The following is a 16,511-nucleotide window of genomic DNA, read 5'->3' as shown; positions in this document are numbered from 1 at the left end:
TACAATGTACTTGCGATAAACTGTAAAATAATTAAACTAGCTCATTATCATCATTTATTATCATTAATTTATCTTCTAAAGATAAACGTAAACTCTGCCGCTATAACATTGATGGAGTGCAGGTGCACGTCATTTCGCGCCAGTTTACTGCATAGTCGTATCCCGAAGTGGAAGATGTCGGACTCGGCTGAAGCGAGTGGCTGTTTTATGAAATGGAAATATTCCCGTCACTTCACTTTTCTAAAACAAGCAGACAAGAACATTACAGTAATATGTAAGCTATGTCCTGGGGAGAAAAAACTATCAGCCGCTGTCAATAGCACGAGTAATCTACTGAAGCGCCTGACACGGCAGCACAGACAAACCCTTCTGAGTGATTCTTGTTCATCATCCATGGATAACACCGCGGCAACTCCTGCTAAGCAGGCAAAACTTGATTTTACTTCAGCAGCACAGAAAGTGTCTGAAGGTGAGCTTAAAAAAATGATTGCAGGCTACATTGTGGAAGAGATGCTACCGCTGCATACTGTAGAGTCTCCGTCTTTCAGATGCATATTAAACAAAATACCTGTGTGTGGCAAAAAAGCAGCACTGCCCGATCGAAAAACGTTTTCTACTTACTTAGACAAGTGTTATGCTGACATGGAAATGGAGCTTAAAGAGACATTCGAGAGTTTGGAATATATATGACTGATGACATTTGGACCAGCCATAACAAAAGTTTTCTCGGAATGACGGCACACTGGATTGATCCTTCTACTTTTGTACGAGGACATGCAGCGCTAGCATGTAAAAGAGTTCGAGGGAGACACACATATGATGTCACTGGCAATGAAATCGAGCAAGTACATTTGGCTTATGGACTGAACTCTAAAGTGACAGCCACCGTGACAGACAACGGGTCCAATTTTATCAAAGCTTTTAGAATGTTCCAAAAATCAGACTCTGATGAGGAATCCGAAGAAGATGAAGAGGTGACATTTACTGATGTTGAGCAGACCCTCTCCACAGAATCTAAAGGACAGTTTTCTCTCCCTCCACACTTAAGGTGTGCATCACACACACTGAACTTAATTTTTCATGATGTTGAGAAATGGCTTCAAGCAAATGAGGAAAAATTCATCCACAGAAGTGCAACTTCAAAGTGTTCTGCAATGTGGACAAAAGCAAACCGTTCTTCTGTTGCTTCAGAGTTAGTAGATAATTTTTTCAAGAAAAAACTCATAGTACCTGTTTCAACACGATGGAATTCATTTCACGACGCCCTGTCCAGGATCACTGACATTCCCCTTGCTGAATTAAATACTGTCTGCACTCAGTTTGGAATCAAATGCTTCACTGATCGGGAGTATCTGTTCCTAAAGGAGTATTGTATCGTGTTGAAGCCACTCACTGTTGCACTAGACATATTGCAAGGAGAAGAGAACTGCTATTTTGGAATCCTTCTTCCAACTCTGGAGATTCTAATGTCCAGGACACTGGCACTGCAGGACGAGCTCAAGCTGACAGCATCCCTCCCTGATGTCATTGTTAAGGTAATCTAATATGTATATATATGTGGCCTTACCCTAAAATAAATTTTTGTTTTATTTATCATGCTCTTATGTGAAGTGTCTGAAGAAGTGTCTGATGTATTTTTGTCTCATAGGCGATCAAGGTGCACTTTTCCTCAATGATGGACAATAAAGAAGCTCTCCTGGCTGCAGTCACTTTGCCTAAATTTAAGTTACGCTGGATCAGAGGAGAAGAGAAAAAAGACATGGTTAGGGCAATGCTTACTACAGAGTGCCGTGGGTTGTCTCTTGAAGACCAACAACCTGCTCAAGATCACAAGAACCCTGCTGACTCCACTGATGACTTTTTTTCATTTGAGGAGGACGACTGTACCTACTCTGCTGAAACAGAGGTGATGGAATATTTGAAATCTGCTGGGTCTGAGCTGGGTGTTCTTAGCCAGTTTCCCAGGATTAAGGCCATTTCACTGAGGTACAACACAGCCACACCATCAAGCGCACCAGTCGAAAGGCTTTTTAGCCTCGGCAATCTTGTGCTTACACCCAGAAGGAACAGACTGTCAAGTGAACGCTTTGAGAGACTTACATTAATGAGATACAACAACTTTTTCAAAAACAACACAGCTAAATAGTACAAAAAGGTTTTTGGGAAACATATGAGTGCATACAGTATGCAGGAAATATGGTTCTCATTGGTTTGAGGAAGTTTCAGAGGAATTCTGTTTGTTAACTAAAGGTCAGAGTTAACTTCACTTTGTTGAAACACATGACATGATTACATACATTATGTATGAATATGTTACTCATTGCTTTGAAAGTTTAAAAATTTTAATGTTTACAGCGTGATACATGTCATGTTTAACATTTCTTAAGTTAAGCTTTTTTGTTATTCAGATATGTTGCAGAAAAATATTTTTGTTATTCAGGAATTGTGTTTCTTACCTAAAGAAAGTTACATTTCTTACTAAAAAAAAATAATTATTAAAGAATGTTTTTTTATAGAATGTAATAAAGATGATTCAGAAAGCTAAAAGGCTTAACTATTTCATATTGACTCATATGTTTTTTAAAATTATTATTATTATTAATTAAAGAGTTTAATTTCTATTGTTTGTCCACTCAAGGTTTATAGGGATTTTAAGAAGTATCAGTATCCCTAATTAGTAATTAGTAATTAATTACTTTTTTAAAGTAACTTACCCAACACTGGATTTAGCCGAGCTTACTCCTTCAAGATAGCATTTTTCCATACGTAGAGGAAAAACTCATCTTTGTTATGACTGCTTCACATAAGCGGTATGCTCTGTGCTGAATGCTAGGTTGAGCTAATGGCAGAAAATTCAGGTTGAGGTGACCATTAGCAGGGAAAGCTAGCATCAGCTAGCATTAGCCAGCTCAGGGTGGGATTTGGGTGTTGCCAACTTAGCGACTTTGTCACTATATTTAGCGAATTTTCAGACCCCCTTAGTGACTTTTTTTCTAAAAGGCGATTAGCGACAAATCTGGTGACTTTTGCTGGCATTATTGGAGACTTATGACGACTTTTTGACATGAAAGCATGTATCGCTTTTACTCTCAACAAGCAGCACTTGTCCCCCCTCGCAGCATTCACCCCTAGCTGCTGTCAGAGCAGGAGATGTTTCCCATCTACGTGTCCAAACTGCAAATGAATCGCGCATGAGCTGCGCTGCTCGCACCCTGACTGTAACGCAGGGCAGAAGCAGGGGTAAATTACATTTTTCTCTGTCTAAAATAAATCAGTGGACTAAAATACATCATTCCAATCACTGAAAACTTAGAAATTGGATGTCCTTGCAGAGCCTTCACTCCATGTTGTACTTCCGATATGGACTGAAGCTGTCTGGTGAGGCTTGCTATGAACACCAGCTGCCTGATAATGTTTTGCAGCTTTTTGGCACATCAGCTATTTGTCTCTTTTTTGTCCATTTCGATTGTTAATGTAGTTTGTTAACAATTTGTTAAAAATGTTCTTCTTTTACTGTTACTTTTTGTGGATCACAAGGCTAAAAATTACTTGTGTGTTTTTTACTGACTTTATGTCTCTTTCATGATGTTATTTCTCTCTCCTACAGCTTTGGTTACAATTAGGTAAGCATGACCAATTATGCAAATTAGGCCGTGATGTCATTTAGCGACTTCTAGCGACTTTTAGGACAGCCAATAGCGATTTTCCTTACTGAGGAGTTGTAAGTTGTAATATCACAATTCCAACCCTGCTCCTTCACCCGGGCTTGGACCGGCAAAAGTGACCCGAAGTAGGCACTCTGGTGGAGTTACTTCGTGTGTGTGTGTGTTTATAAATAGTTTTAAACCTTGTGATCCACAAAGCAGCATAACAGTAAAAGAAGAACTGACTGCATTACAGTCAGTGCGGGAGCAGCGGCTTCGCTCATGCGCGATTCATTTGCAGTTTGGACGCATAGGTGTGAACATCTCCTGCCCTGATAGCAGCTGGGGGAGGACTATCCTCCGCCTGTGAGCACTTTGGCACAGGTGAGGTGCCCACGGCAGCACCGCTGCTTGTTGAGAGTAAGAGCAATACGCGTTTTCACGTCAAAAAGTCGTCATAAATAAGTCTCCAATAACACCAGAAAAAGTCGCTAGTCGCTTTTTAGAAAAAAAGTCGCTAAGGGGGTCTGAAAACTCGCTAAATATAGCGACAAAGTTGCTAAGTTGGCAATACTGACTGTACCAAGACATTTGGACCATCAACATCACGTCCTTTAGATTTTAATGGAAAGTTTAAGCCATATACAGTCACTGTAAAAAGAAAGTACACCTACTTACAATCTTTATACACCATGCCAGTAGAAATCATTCCAGAATTAAGTGAGTTAGGAAAGTTACGTTAAAGTGATACTAAACAGCATTTAATATGTATATGCCTACTAGCATAAATTTAAATCTAATTAAAGTTTTAACTTTGAGAATAGAAGGAAAAAAATACTGACCAATCCATGTGAGGGCGCTCACTTCTAAAAACTACTGCAAACAGAAAGCTAATGAACTTTTTAGTTTGATGCTTTAATATATTTAGATTTGAATAAACAACTCTTGAATAATTGCCAATGGACTGATATAAATTCATGGTTGTCATTATTTCTTTATTTTTATTTCATAACATTAATGTTCAAATGGTAATGTGATTACACAGGGTCACCTCTGCTGTGTTGTCAATAAACTTACCCGATGTAAATATTCATATTACTGTCTCAGTACTGATGAGGACCTGGTGTACACTGTTTAGCATTTTAACCGATATGGTCAAAGTTTTCTTCTGTTTGTTTTATACTTCTCACATGCACACCCATTTTGATCATCAATTCTTCTTTTTTTGATTGATTGTCTTATTTTCTAAAGTGTACAGTTAAACCTAACACATAAGAGCATCAGATTTATCTAGCAAGGGGAAAGCAAAATAGGTTGTGTACATTTTTATGATTCATTACTTTGAAGGCTCCTGAAATTTTCTTAGCCTGAGTGAGTCCCCATAAACCCCATCGTCTCTACTATAAATCGCACTTAAAATCCTTTGATTTTCTCAAAAATCGACAGTGCGCCTTATAATCCAGGGCACCTTATGTATGAATTCTGGTTGTGTTTACTGACCTCGAGCCGATTTTATGAGGTACATGGCGCTCAAAAATCTGTCAAAAAATGTTTTAGTATGACTTTGGTAAGCTACGAAACTGCACCGCTTGATGGATTGTCGGAGCATTACAGCTACCGTACTCAGGAGCCTCGCGCAGTAATCTGGGTCCAAAACTCCATCTGCTTCAGGTCCCAAAGTCAAACAAACATTGCAGCTTCACTGAGAGTTAAAAACTGTTTAAATTCTTTCATCTTTAATAAAATGATCAGTGTTGCTGCTTTACCAGGTGTAACAATGAAGTTTAACATCCAGGCATCCATGAAAAGAGAATTTATTAAATTTAATGGAGTTAGAAGTTAGCAGGAAGTTAGCTCGCTAGTTTCCACCTAAACATGATATGCCATGTTCTGACTGAGAGATTTCTGAAAAAATTCAAACATACAGCTCTGCTGTCACTTCCAACATAAATGAAGACAGAAAACTAAACAGCAGTGACGTTTGTAGGGTTACTGAAGTTGGGCTAGCTGTAGGGCTGCACGATTTTGCATAAAATGAGAATCACGATTTTTTTGCTTAGAATTGAGATCATGATTCTCTCACGATTTTCTTTTCCAGTATAAATATTTATTGCACTTATTAACTGCACACCAACTTCGTAACAGTTGAGACTGAACATAAAAACAATATATGAACATAAAAACAATAAATGTCTCACATTTTGTTGTTGCCGCAAAATGTACTGCTTGTAATTCCGTCTCCACTGTTGCTCGACACTGCGTGTATAGAGCAGGTAGTGCAACATTTGAAAAATAGTTGCAAGACGGCACTGTGTAGCGTTTGTCTAGGGTGTTGATCATTTTCCTAAATCCCTCGTTTTGCACAGTGTTGATGGGAGCCATATCTTTAGCCAGGTGATAAGTGATAGCCTCCGTAATTTCTTTGTGCCTGCGGGAGTTCGACGGGTATGGGGAAGTGCTGTATAAGGTTCCCGTTATTGATGTGGTTGACCGGGACGGATTTTCTCCTGTCACTTTCTTGGCCTTTACAGCTTCGTCATCTCTCACGTGCTCTCCGTTGTTTTTTCCCTGCCAGCTGGCTTCGGTATTACGTGGTATAAGGCTCCGCCCTTGTCATTTGTTGAGCAGGAAGAGTGAGCGCTTGATGCAGATTATGTCCCGGATCAAAATGCGGTACAATCGTCATCTTTTTTTCTTTTTTTAAAAAATAGTTGTCATTTGGAAATGAGATCGCACATAAGTATGAATTGAGATCGCGATTTTCTAACGATTAATTGTGCAGCCCTAGCTAGCTGGTATATAATGATGTGCTATGTGATCGCTAGTGGCACAGCTATGTTAGCATAACATAAACACAGTGAATATGGAGGATGAACGCTAACTTTTTCCCACTCGATAAAAGTTAACGTGAGGGTTCCTGATGGTTAGGGACAAGTGCAATCGCATGGCAGGATGCTGTAAACGGACCAAACTTCAGTCAGGAGAACAACTGAGATAATCCATCCACAATACAAGGTTAGTCATTAATATACTGCAACAACATAGAAATAGAGCAGCTGCCAGAGAGTTCAACATTAATGAATCAATGGTACGGAAGTGGAGGAAGTAAGAAGAATGAGTTGAGTAAAGTTTGACTTATCTGACTGTTTTGTTTCACTTAATGCACCTTATAATCTGGTGTGCCTTATGTATGAAAACAGACAAGTTCATCGACAGCGCGCCTTATAATCCGGTTCATGTTTAACATGAACATCCACCACTGGAACAGGAGATAAATGACAGGAAATAACGAGAAGCAGGTCCATTTTGGTGAATCTAGAATATGAGACATTTTTTTCACTACATGTGATAATGTGTGTCATTTGATGGTTGAAATGTATCAAAGGACCCTTGAACGAGTCAATATAACTGTCACGTCCGGTGTGGCAGACGTGCGGAATTGAAGATAGGACCCAAAATGCGGCAGCTCTGGTGCAGGTGAGTATTTATTGAACCGGAGTAGACACAAACAATAGAGGCAGGTGAACATGAAACTGGAAAACCTAAAATGGGCAAACTAACAAAACAAACCAGAAACATAGGTGCAGGGAGGCACAGGAAAATTCACAGGAAGACGGACAGAGAGATGCAGGGAGACCGAGGGGAACAACACAGACGAACCAGCAACGACTAAGACAGAAGACACGACTTAAAAACACTCAGAGAACACAGGGAGATTACACACAGGTGGGGGACACAGCTGGGAGTGATTAACGTGACGAGACTAGGGAGGCAAACTGAAAACACTCACATAAGATGCAGACCTTCACAATAAAACAGGAACTACATACACGTAATGACACAGACTCAAAAACGCAGACTAAACACGGGGATAGATGGGCAGAACAGAATGAACACTAACCGAGGAGGAACAGAATCAATATTACAATAATAGAAAACACAAAACGCTGGGTCAAAAGGACCCAGGATCATGACAGTACCCACCCGTCAAGGGCTGGCCCCAGACAGCCCAACACAAGAAAACCAAAACCGACCAAAAACAAACAAAAAAAACCCCCCTGAAAAGGGCAGGCGGCGGGGATCCAGGAAGGAGGGCTCGAAGCAAAACAAAACGGACAAAAAACAAAACACGAGCCAGCACCAAAAAAAACAACAACAAAAGAAATACACTGGAGCCCAAGAAGACAGAGTCCAAAACAGAAGAGTTCAGGGAGCCGGCCAGGGGGCAGACCGCACAGGAGTCCAAACAGTTCAGGGGGCCGACCGTGCGGAAGGCAACGGCGGCGACTCAGGCGAAGGGGGTCCGGGGGCCGGCCGTGCGGAAGGCCACGGCGGCGATGTGGAAGCAGTTCAGGGGGCCGACCGTGCGGAAGACCACGGTGGCGACTCAGGCGAAGGGAGTCCGGGGGCTGGCCATGAGGAAGGCCACGGCGGTGATGTGGAAGCAGTTCAGGGGGCCGACCGTGCGGAAGGCAACAGTGGCGACTCAGGCGAAGGGAGTCTGGGGGCCACCCATGACGGCGATGGCGCTTGGCCAGTGGCTTGGAAAGTGGCCGGTTAGCTGAAGGCAGAGGCACGGAGGCTGCTGCAGGCGAGGATGGGGGCACGGAGGCTGCTGCAGGCGAGGATGGGGGCACGGAGGCTGCTGCTGGTGAGGATGGGGGCACGGAGGCTGCTGCTGGCGAGGATGAAGAGGCTGCAGCTGGCGTGGATGAAGAGGCTGCAGCTGGCATGGATGAAGAGGGCGCTGCAGGCGATGGCGTGGAAGCCGGAGACGGAGGCGCTGCAGGCTGGACGGATCCCTCGGACCCTCCAGCAGAGACTGGAGGCGAAGGCTGGAGCGGTCCCTCGGACCCTCCAGCGGAGACACGGGACGAAGGCCGGAGTGGTCCCACGGACCCTCCAGCAGAAGCAATCACAAAGCCAGCAGGCATGGAGTCCACTGGCAAACACGAAGGCAAATGGCGCTGCACTGAGCACTGGCTCTGCCCAGGCAATGCTGACATGGAACAGTTCTCAGGCGGCTGCTTAAACTTCAGGGGTCCAGAATCAGCTGGGGACTGAGACCTAGCCTCTGGGGAAGCCCTGGAGTGGAAGACTCTGCCAATAGCAGCTAAACCTTGAGAAACACCCAGAGTTGAAACAAGACTTTCTCCCTGCATGGAATGAATGAGTGAAACAGGTAACACTGGGGCCTGAGCTATGAGTAGCGGTGACACAGGAGGCACAGGGGCCTGAACTACAGGTGACACAGGAGGCACAGGGGCCTGAACTACAGGTGACACTGGAGGCGCTGGGGCCTGAACTACAGGTGACGCTGGAGGCGCTGGGGCCTGAACTACAGGTGACGCTGGAGGCGCTGGGGCCTGAACTACAGGTGACGCTGGAGGCGCTGGGGCCTGAACTACAGGTGACGCTGGAGGCGCTGGGGCCTGAACTACAGGTGACGCTGGAGGCGCTGGAGACTGAACTACAGGTGACGCTGGAGACTGAACTGAAAGTGACGCTGGAGGCGCTGGAGACTGAACTACAGGTGACGCTGGAGGCGCTGGAGACTGAACTACAGGTGACGCTGGAGGCGCTGGAGACTGAACTACAGGTGACGCTGGAGGCGCTGGAGACTGAACTGAAAGTGACGCTGGAGGCGCTGGAGACTGAACTGAAAGTGACGCTGGAGGCGCTGGAGACTGAACTGAAAGTGACGCTGGAGGCGCTGGAGACTGAACTGAAAGTGACGCTGGAGGCGCTGGAGACTGAACTGAAAGTGACGCTGGAGGCGCTGGAGACTGAAAGGAAAGTGACACTGGAGGCGCTGGAGACAGAGCTGAAGGTGAGTGAGTGGCTGACACTGGAGACTGAGTGGAAAGTGACTGCTTAGCAGCTAACTGAGCAGAGAGTGGCTGCTGCTGACCAGCCAATACGCTGTTGACAGTACTATCTACCACACAAAACATAGCCCCAGAAAACACAGTTCCACAGTCCAACACAGAAAAAGAGTCCTCACTCACCACAGCCAGCGATTTAGAAGTCCGAACGTCCGGCTGTGGGGTGGCGTGCCGGCAGCGCGATCGACGTTTCTTCCCCGCAGACGGCTCCGACGGGCCAGGCAACATCACATCCGGCGAGTCGGGCAGCGAGGTAGAAGTGGCTGAGAGAAGGTGGGGTGTGTTGCGAAGAAAGGCCTGCATGGTCGGGGGAAGCAATTCCAGAAGCCATGGCAGGCCGGAAAAGAGCCGTTGTAACCGGCTTTCCGGAGGGTTCTGTAGCCACAGCCCGAGGAGAATCTCCACATTGTACACAATCTCGTCCCGGAGCTCCTTGGACGGATTTACTGCCGCTGGGTCCATAGGGGCTGGTTCGTACTGTCATATCCGGTGTGGCAGACATGTGGAATTGAAGATAGGACCCAAAATGCGGCAGCTCTGGTGCAGGTGAGTATTTATTGAACTGGAGTAGACACAAACAATAGAGGCGGGTGAACATGAAACTGAAAAACCTAAACTGGGCAAACTAACAAAACAAACCAGAAACATAGGTGCAGGGAGGCACAGGAAGATGGACGGAGAGACGCAGGGAGACCGAGGGGAACAACACAGACGAACCAACAAAGACTAAGACAGAAGACATGACTTAAAAACACTCAGAGAACACACAGGTGGGGGACACAGCTGGGAGTGATTAACGTGACGAGACTAGGGAGGCAAACTGAAAACACTCACATAAGACGCAGACCTTCACAATAAAACAGGAACTACATACACGTAATGACACAGACTCAAAAACGCAGACTAAACACGGGGATAGATGGGCAGAATAGAATGAACACTAAACGAGGAGGAACAGAATCAATATCACAATAATAGAAAACACAAAACGCTGGGTCAAAAGGACCCAGGATCATGACAATAACCAAACCTTTAATAATCAAAACATGCAGATATTGCAGTCCAAGATGTCTCTTTATGTATGAAAAGTGTGAAAATCAATGATAGAAAATCTGCTCTAATAATCTCACTAAGTGCTGCTGTTCATTTTGTGTCTACAAAGCAGCAGCTGACTTGCAGATCTGAAGTCTACACAGTGTCAGCGCTGGCCTGCTGTTGAGTCTTTTTTTCTAACATCTGTGGCAATAAACTGTGCTGTAATAATTGGTGAACAGTGCAGCAGCTTCCTCTATCTCTCTTTAATATGCGTTGTTATTTAATGCTTCGGTTATTTAAACGGATTCAGTCAACTTCTAACACCCAGAGTTCGTTGTCTGTGCACAAATCTGCACTGTCTTACAGCAGAGTGTTGTATGTGTGTGTGTTGATATGGTCCATTTATATGAGTCTGTTCTCTGGTGGTTTGATGAAGCTGCTGCCTGACACTTTGCTGCAGGGCTTCTTTATAACTGCATGCAGATTTGTGAGAATTCAAAGAGGTGAGGAGAGTTTAATGTGTTATTGTGCTGAGATGAACAGTTTCAGAGGAAGTATAGCTGAGCACATTTTGAGTTTGAATGTACAAAAATGTAAGAGCTCTTTTTATCATGTGATTTTGGCGCAAGGCGTTTCCTTCCTCAGAATGCAGCTCGTTGGGTGTTTCTTGTTTAACACTGTAAAACAACGAGCTTAGAGGCTATTTAAAATATATTAAAGTAGGCTTGCAAAAACTTTATGAAGGCTAAAGGGGTTGGATTGCAGAGGGATGTCTAACAGTTATGATCAATAATGTCATTATGAAAGATCTGGCTGAGCGGAAGCATGCATATTGAAAACAATAGTGGGCCCGTGACAGAGCCTTGAGGAACGCCATAGTTAAAATGGGAATGCTCTCAAATCTGAGCTTGGCCATTAAAAATATATTATTGGAGACTTGTCAGATCTTTATTTGTTCTTTAGTGGCTCTAAAGCCTGACTAAAATTTTTAAAAGTATTATTGCTATTTATAAAGGATACTGAGCTAAAAATTAAAGAAATCAACATGATTCCAAACTGTGCTTTTTTTTAAAAGAAACTTTGTAAAATTAACACAAGGTAAAGAACGGTTAATAACAGATGGCCTGTTAGTACAATTAACTTCACAGCAGCCATATTATTGGTCAGATAAATATATTAAAAAATGTTCCAAAAGTCTCGAACAGCACAACGCAGTCCAGAGGTCCAGTTCAGAGACTCCCCATACAGCTGTTACGAAGAGAGAAATTAGAAAAACACGTTGAAAACAAAATTCAGACACTAGTGTAATTGTGTGCGGGACATTTTCTTTCTTTACTTAAAATGTAAAAAAAAAAAAAAACCCAAACAAAATAAAACAGCATTAGAAAATTCCAAAACATATAAAAGAGGAAATGCAAACCAGCCTATACAGCCTGTCCTCCTGATCCTCCACTCTGAGGGGTCTGGAGGCTGTATAAGGTGTTAGGAGTTGGAGCCACACCATGTAGTGATTTAAAAGTAATCAGCGAACACTTAAATTGGATTCTGTTGTGAACGGGAAGCCAGTGTAATTCTTGGAGTGATATGTTTGAGTGTTTGTGAATCGTCTCGCGAGTTGCAGTAATCTAATCTGGAGGAAATGACTGTGTGGATAAGGTGTTCACTTATATTATTTAGAAGAATTGGACTGGCCTGGGGAATATTTCTAATCTGTACAAAGCAGGACTGGACTTAGACTTCTGGAGTGCTGGCTGACATTGAGATATCGATGACAATAATGCCTGGTTTTGTAGCAGATTGCTTTGGGTTTGGTTATTAGTTGCCCATGGTGGGGAATGACACTATTAGAAATATGATTAGGCCAAATAACAAGTTCAACTGCAAGAACTAAGAGCGCTAATCAAAGAAGCTGTATGTGGGAAGAATTACAGCTGAACAGCGTTTTAGGACTTGCGCCCATGCAGCAGAAGCTCGGCCCAGTAAAAACAGTCGATACTTCATCTCTTAACAAGCAGATGAAACGTGCTGTAAGCATCAATGTTGACAAATCTAGTCTCAGATTTTTCTTCCACAGCACAGTGGAAAGTTTAAATCAATTCCTGCGTTTTCAAAGAAAAGAAAACGTTAAAGAGCCGTAGAGCCACGGCGGCGTTTGATAAAGTACCACAGGACTTTAAAAGAAGAGTAACCTCTACTCTCTGCTTTTACTCACTTGTGGATTTTCAGGATTCACAGTCGAGATCCTGTTAAAACGCTTTCTGTCTCTTCGCTCTTCTGTTTCCTCTCCTACTCCACCAATTAGAGAACTCTCCCAGGATCTGCAACATTTGTCTCCATTAGTAATCTAGGTTATGAGGAGAGAACTGTGCATTGTGGGTAAAGCCCAGATGAGAACTTCTTGGAAGCCTCATACAGAGATCCAATTACGAGCAGTGAGCGGTACAGTGTGAGGAACGGATGCCGGAGAGAGAATCCCCTCGCCGCTCTCAAGCAGCTCGTACTGCTGATTTCAGCAAACGCTATAAATCACACGGTCTGAGCATCGATTAGCTCGGCCCTCCATTACTCTGACTGCAAGTCAGCCAGCAGGGTGGGGTTACATAATCAGCTAAGAGGAAACGCAGAGCTCTTCAGCTCACACGAAGACACTCTGAGCTCCTCTGCCTGCCTTTAAACAGAGAAAAGAGAATATTAGTAAAACCCACAGAGGAGCAAACAGACATTTCAACATTTTCACCTGTTTGTGAAGAAGATTTAACTTTTAATTTTATTCTAGCTGTGCTTTCAACTTGTGCTGTCTTGACTAAGTTGATAATTAACACAAAAATCATCAAGAAAGATGGTCACGTTCTTTGTTGAGAACCTGCTTTTTACTAATAAGCAGAGAAAGCACATGGAAACGGTGGGGAGGAAGAACTCCCATCTAACAGGAAGAGGGGCAGATACCTGCAGTTCCTTTTAATGTCTACTAAGGCTGGCTCCAAAAAAGAGTCAATCCCATAGATTCCCATGTTAAAAGACTTTCAATTTTTGCACTGATTTATGTCCATACACACAAAATGAATTTTTTCTACTTTTAAAGGCAAAAATGTTCATCTTTTGAAGGTTGGGGGTGTTGGTAGTTAAGTCAGAAATATCATAGATTTCTTTTCATTTTTAAATACTTTATTTTATACCTCTGGGTAACACTGTAGGCCTACTTTGATCTTTACTGTGCCCGGCCAGTTTAATTAAATCCAGTTTTATTTATATAGTGCCAAATCACAACTGTCGGCTCAAAGCGCGACTAGAGGGACTCACTTCTGTCAGAGCAAATGAAGTTTAGCTGCACATTTAATCCCAGAGACATGGTCACAGAAGAAAAGAAGAAGTGCAGTTTTCATGTACATCTTAGTTTTTCTGCACGATAAGGAAAAGCTGCTGCAGCAGTGAAAGAAATATGGCAGCACCACTCTTTGGGATTAAGTTGTAAGAAGTAAATGTGTAAAATCGCAGAACAGGTTCTCATAGCTCGTTGCCCAGATAGGATGTTTTCTGGGAATGAAAGAATTGTCCTATTTCTTTTTCTACTGTAGTTCAAATGTTACTTAATTACTTTGTTCTAGTATGAGTGTAGCAACAGTCCAAATTTGTTCCTAAAGCCATGCAGTGGGCTGGATTGGAGTCTCTGGCAGGCTGATTCTGGCCCCCGGGTCATATGTTTGGCCCCCCTGTTATAAATACTAATTTGAGCTACAGCTGCTCGTCTGCTGGATCGGACCACACCGGCCAGCCTTTGCTCCCCATCTGCATCAGCGACCCTTGGCTGTCTGCGAACCTGTCACTGGTTAACCCCTGTTCCTTGGACACTTTTGATAGATACTGACCCCCCACAGACCGCAGACACCCCACAGAGCGGCAGTTTTGGAAATGCTCTGAGCCAAGCGTCACCGTTTTGTCAACGACTTCAAACACATGTACAGTGTTAGTTTTAAGGATGTTTTCTGTGTTCTTGTGTGTCTGAGACCTTTAAGTGGATAAACTCTGCCTTTACAAATGGCTTAGGGTTAGTGTGAAGCTCTAATGCTGCAGGTTTGTTCCTCCAGCAGCTGCTTCAAGCTGACAGGGAGGACACAGTCACTTTCCAACAGTTTGTCCCTTACTGTACTCACCTGCTGATTATGGTAAGTGTGTGTGTGTGTGTGGACCCCCTCCCTGTCCTGACAGACCGTCGTGTCTCTCCACCAGCTGACAGGTTTAGCTTCAAAGATGAACTGCGAACAAGGACGAAGAGTCGTCCGCTTTTAATCCTCCTGCGTGTTATCGCCGCTCGCAGATCTGCGGCGACGGCGTCACGGCGAGCTGCAGCCATGCGTGGACGATCCTTTCTGAAGCGTACAGTACGTCAGCGTGCCAGGCTGAAGGATTATTGGGTCACTGTCATTGTTTGTCAAATATTTGTTCCTGCTGTTTTGGACATGAGATAAAATCCATGGAAAACACAGAAAACAAAGCTGGGAAAACACGATTTCAGCACAAAAAACTTAAAAACTAAATATAAATATATATATTACATTTTAATTACTTTTTATTAAGTTATTTTAACAAGATGTTTCACTGTATTTTATTTAACTTTGTGGTTAGCATTCTATTCAGATTATGTTCTAATTTCTTTTTTTTTTACTTCTTATTCGGCATGTTATGACATTTTTTTAGCATTTATTTTTTAACTTATTTTCAATTTTATTCACATTTTTATTCAAAATCTGAACTACAGATGAACAAAAAGTTTTAAATCATGTGACCAAAAATAAACTTCAAACAGAGAATCTGCAGCAGCTCCCACACCAATCACAGGCAGCCGTTGAACCTGGCCTTTCCTGATTGGTGCTCGTCATTTACCTGTACCTGTGAGTTAATAAGATCCCCTGAATACTTTATTAAACTACTGATGTGCAGTAGGTGTGAGAGCTGTCTCTCAGTGGGAGGAATGATGCATTCAGGGGCGCTCCGTAACCCCCAAATTTCTCTGAATCAGCTGCTTCTTCGTGTTTTATAAGTGGAGCCGAATGTTTCGAGATGCATTTCTAACATTTTGATATCACAACAGGAAATTTAGTATTTTCTAACTCAGACTCATCGTTAGTCCTCATCATGACAGTGAAATCATACACCTGACCGTTTTTCTCCTTATTTCCAGTTACAGGCTGCTCAAAAGTGAGGGCAGCCAGTCAAAAGGAGGAGGTAGGGGGAGGAGCTAACACAGCTTCAATTTGAAACAAGCTGTTCTAGCTCCACCTCATTTAAACCTTTAATGCTGTTATTGGCTGCAAAAGATTTGCCCAGTATGTCGGTGGAGCTTCTGTGCCTAAATTGACCATATTAGGAAATCCCCTCATTCAGACATAAAGATCCAAGAGCAGAAAAAACTGTGACAACCTGAGTGTTTAGAGCAGTGTGCAGGGAAGCATTACTGTACATACTATGACCTCATTATTAGTATCTGTGGTCATGTTTAATATGAACATCCACCACTGGGACAGGAGCTAAAGGCAAGATTAAGGAAAAGCAGAATATGGATACATACCTCTTGAATCGCCTCCATCAATACAGCTGATTGAGCCTTGATGTAGGCAAAGCTTCAGTTTCAGTGTGTTGACGCTGAGTTTGAGCAGCTGAGGGGAAAAGCAGCAGCTCTTCAGCAGCTCCTCATCTTTATGTCTGAGTGTAAAATGTCTGTAAGGTTACGAGCCCTCCGAGGGGGAACTGGGCTGTATCAATCTGCAGGAACAGGGCTGCTGCTGCTGAGTGACGGGACCGGTGGCGTGAACCCGCTGACAGGTCAATTATTCCCCCGGCTGAATTACAGTGTATAATATCTAACCCAGCAGAGGGAGCAGAAATGGAAACACCCTGCAGGTAAAATACGCTGCTTCCTATATACGGACCCGCTAGCTCTCCAGCCCCT

The 16,511-nt window shown here is 43.3% G+C and overlaps 2 protein-coding genes across 2 annotated transcripts; one reads left to right on the top strand and one right to left on the bottom strand.

Annotated features, from left to right (window-relative positions):
- Positions 1-1,142: 1,142 nt before the first annotated feature.
- On the top strand, positions 1,143-2,478 carry LOC112847671 (uncharacterized). Its single transcript, XM_025909708.1, has 2 exons — positions 1,143-1,535; positions 1,649-2,478. The coding sequence occupies exons 1-2, from the start codon at positions 1,155-1,157 to the stop codon at positions 2,144-2,146; spliced, it is 879 nt and encodes a 292-aa protein (XP_025765493.1). The 5' UTR covers positions 1,143-1,154; the 3' UTR covers positions 2,147-2,478.
- Positions 2,479-8,679: 6,201 nt separating this feature from the next.
- Positions 8,680-13,109, bottom strand: LOC112842493 (early nodulin-like protein 2). Its single transcript, XM_025899180.1, has 4 exons — positions 12,777-13,109; positions 9,348-10,091; positions 8,928-9,114; positions 8,680-8,757 (listed from the first exon to the last, which is right to left on the bottom strand). Exons 2-4 carry the CDS (start codon positions 9,989-9,991, stop codon positions 8,680-8,682), a joined length of 909 nt encoding a protein of 302 aa, XP_025754965.1. The 5' UTR covers positions 9,992-10,091; positions 12,777-13,109.
- Between the last annotated feature and the right edge of the window lie 3,402 nt (positions 13,110-16,511).

The sequence above is a fragment of the Oreochromis niloticus genome, linkage group LG2 (genome assembly GCF_001858045.2).
Source record: "Oreochromis niloticus isolate F11D_XX linkage group LG2, O_niloticus_UMD_NMBU, whole genome shotgun sequence".
Lineage (NCBI taxonomy): Eukaryota > Metazoa > Chordata > Actinopteri > Cichliformes > Cichlidae > Oreochromis > Oreochromis niloticus.
Note: the sequence above shows the minus strand (reverse complement) of the source record. Positions and strands in the feature narration are given on the sequence as shown.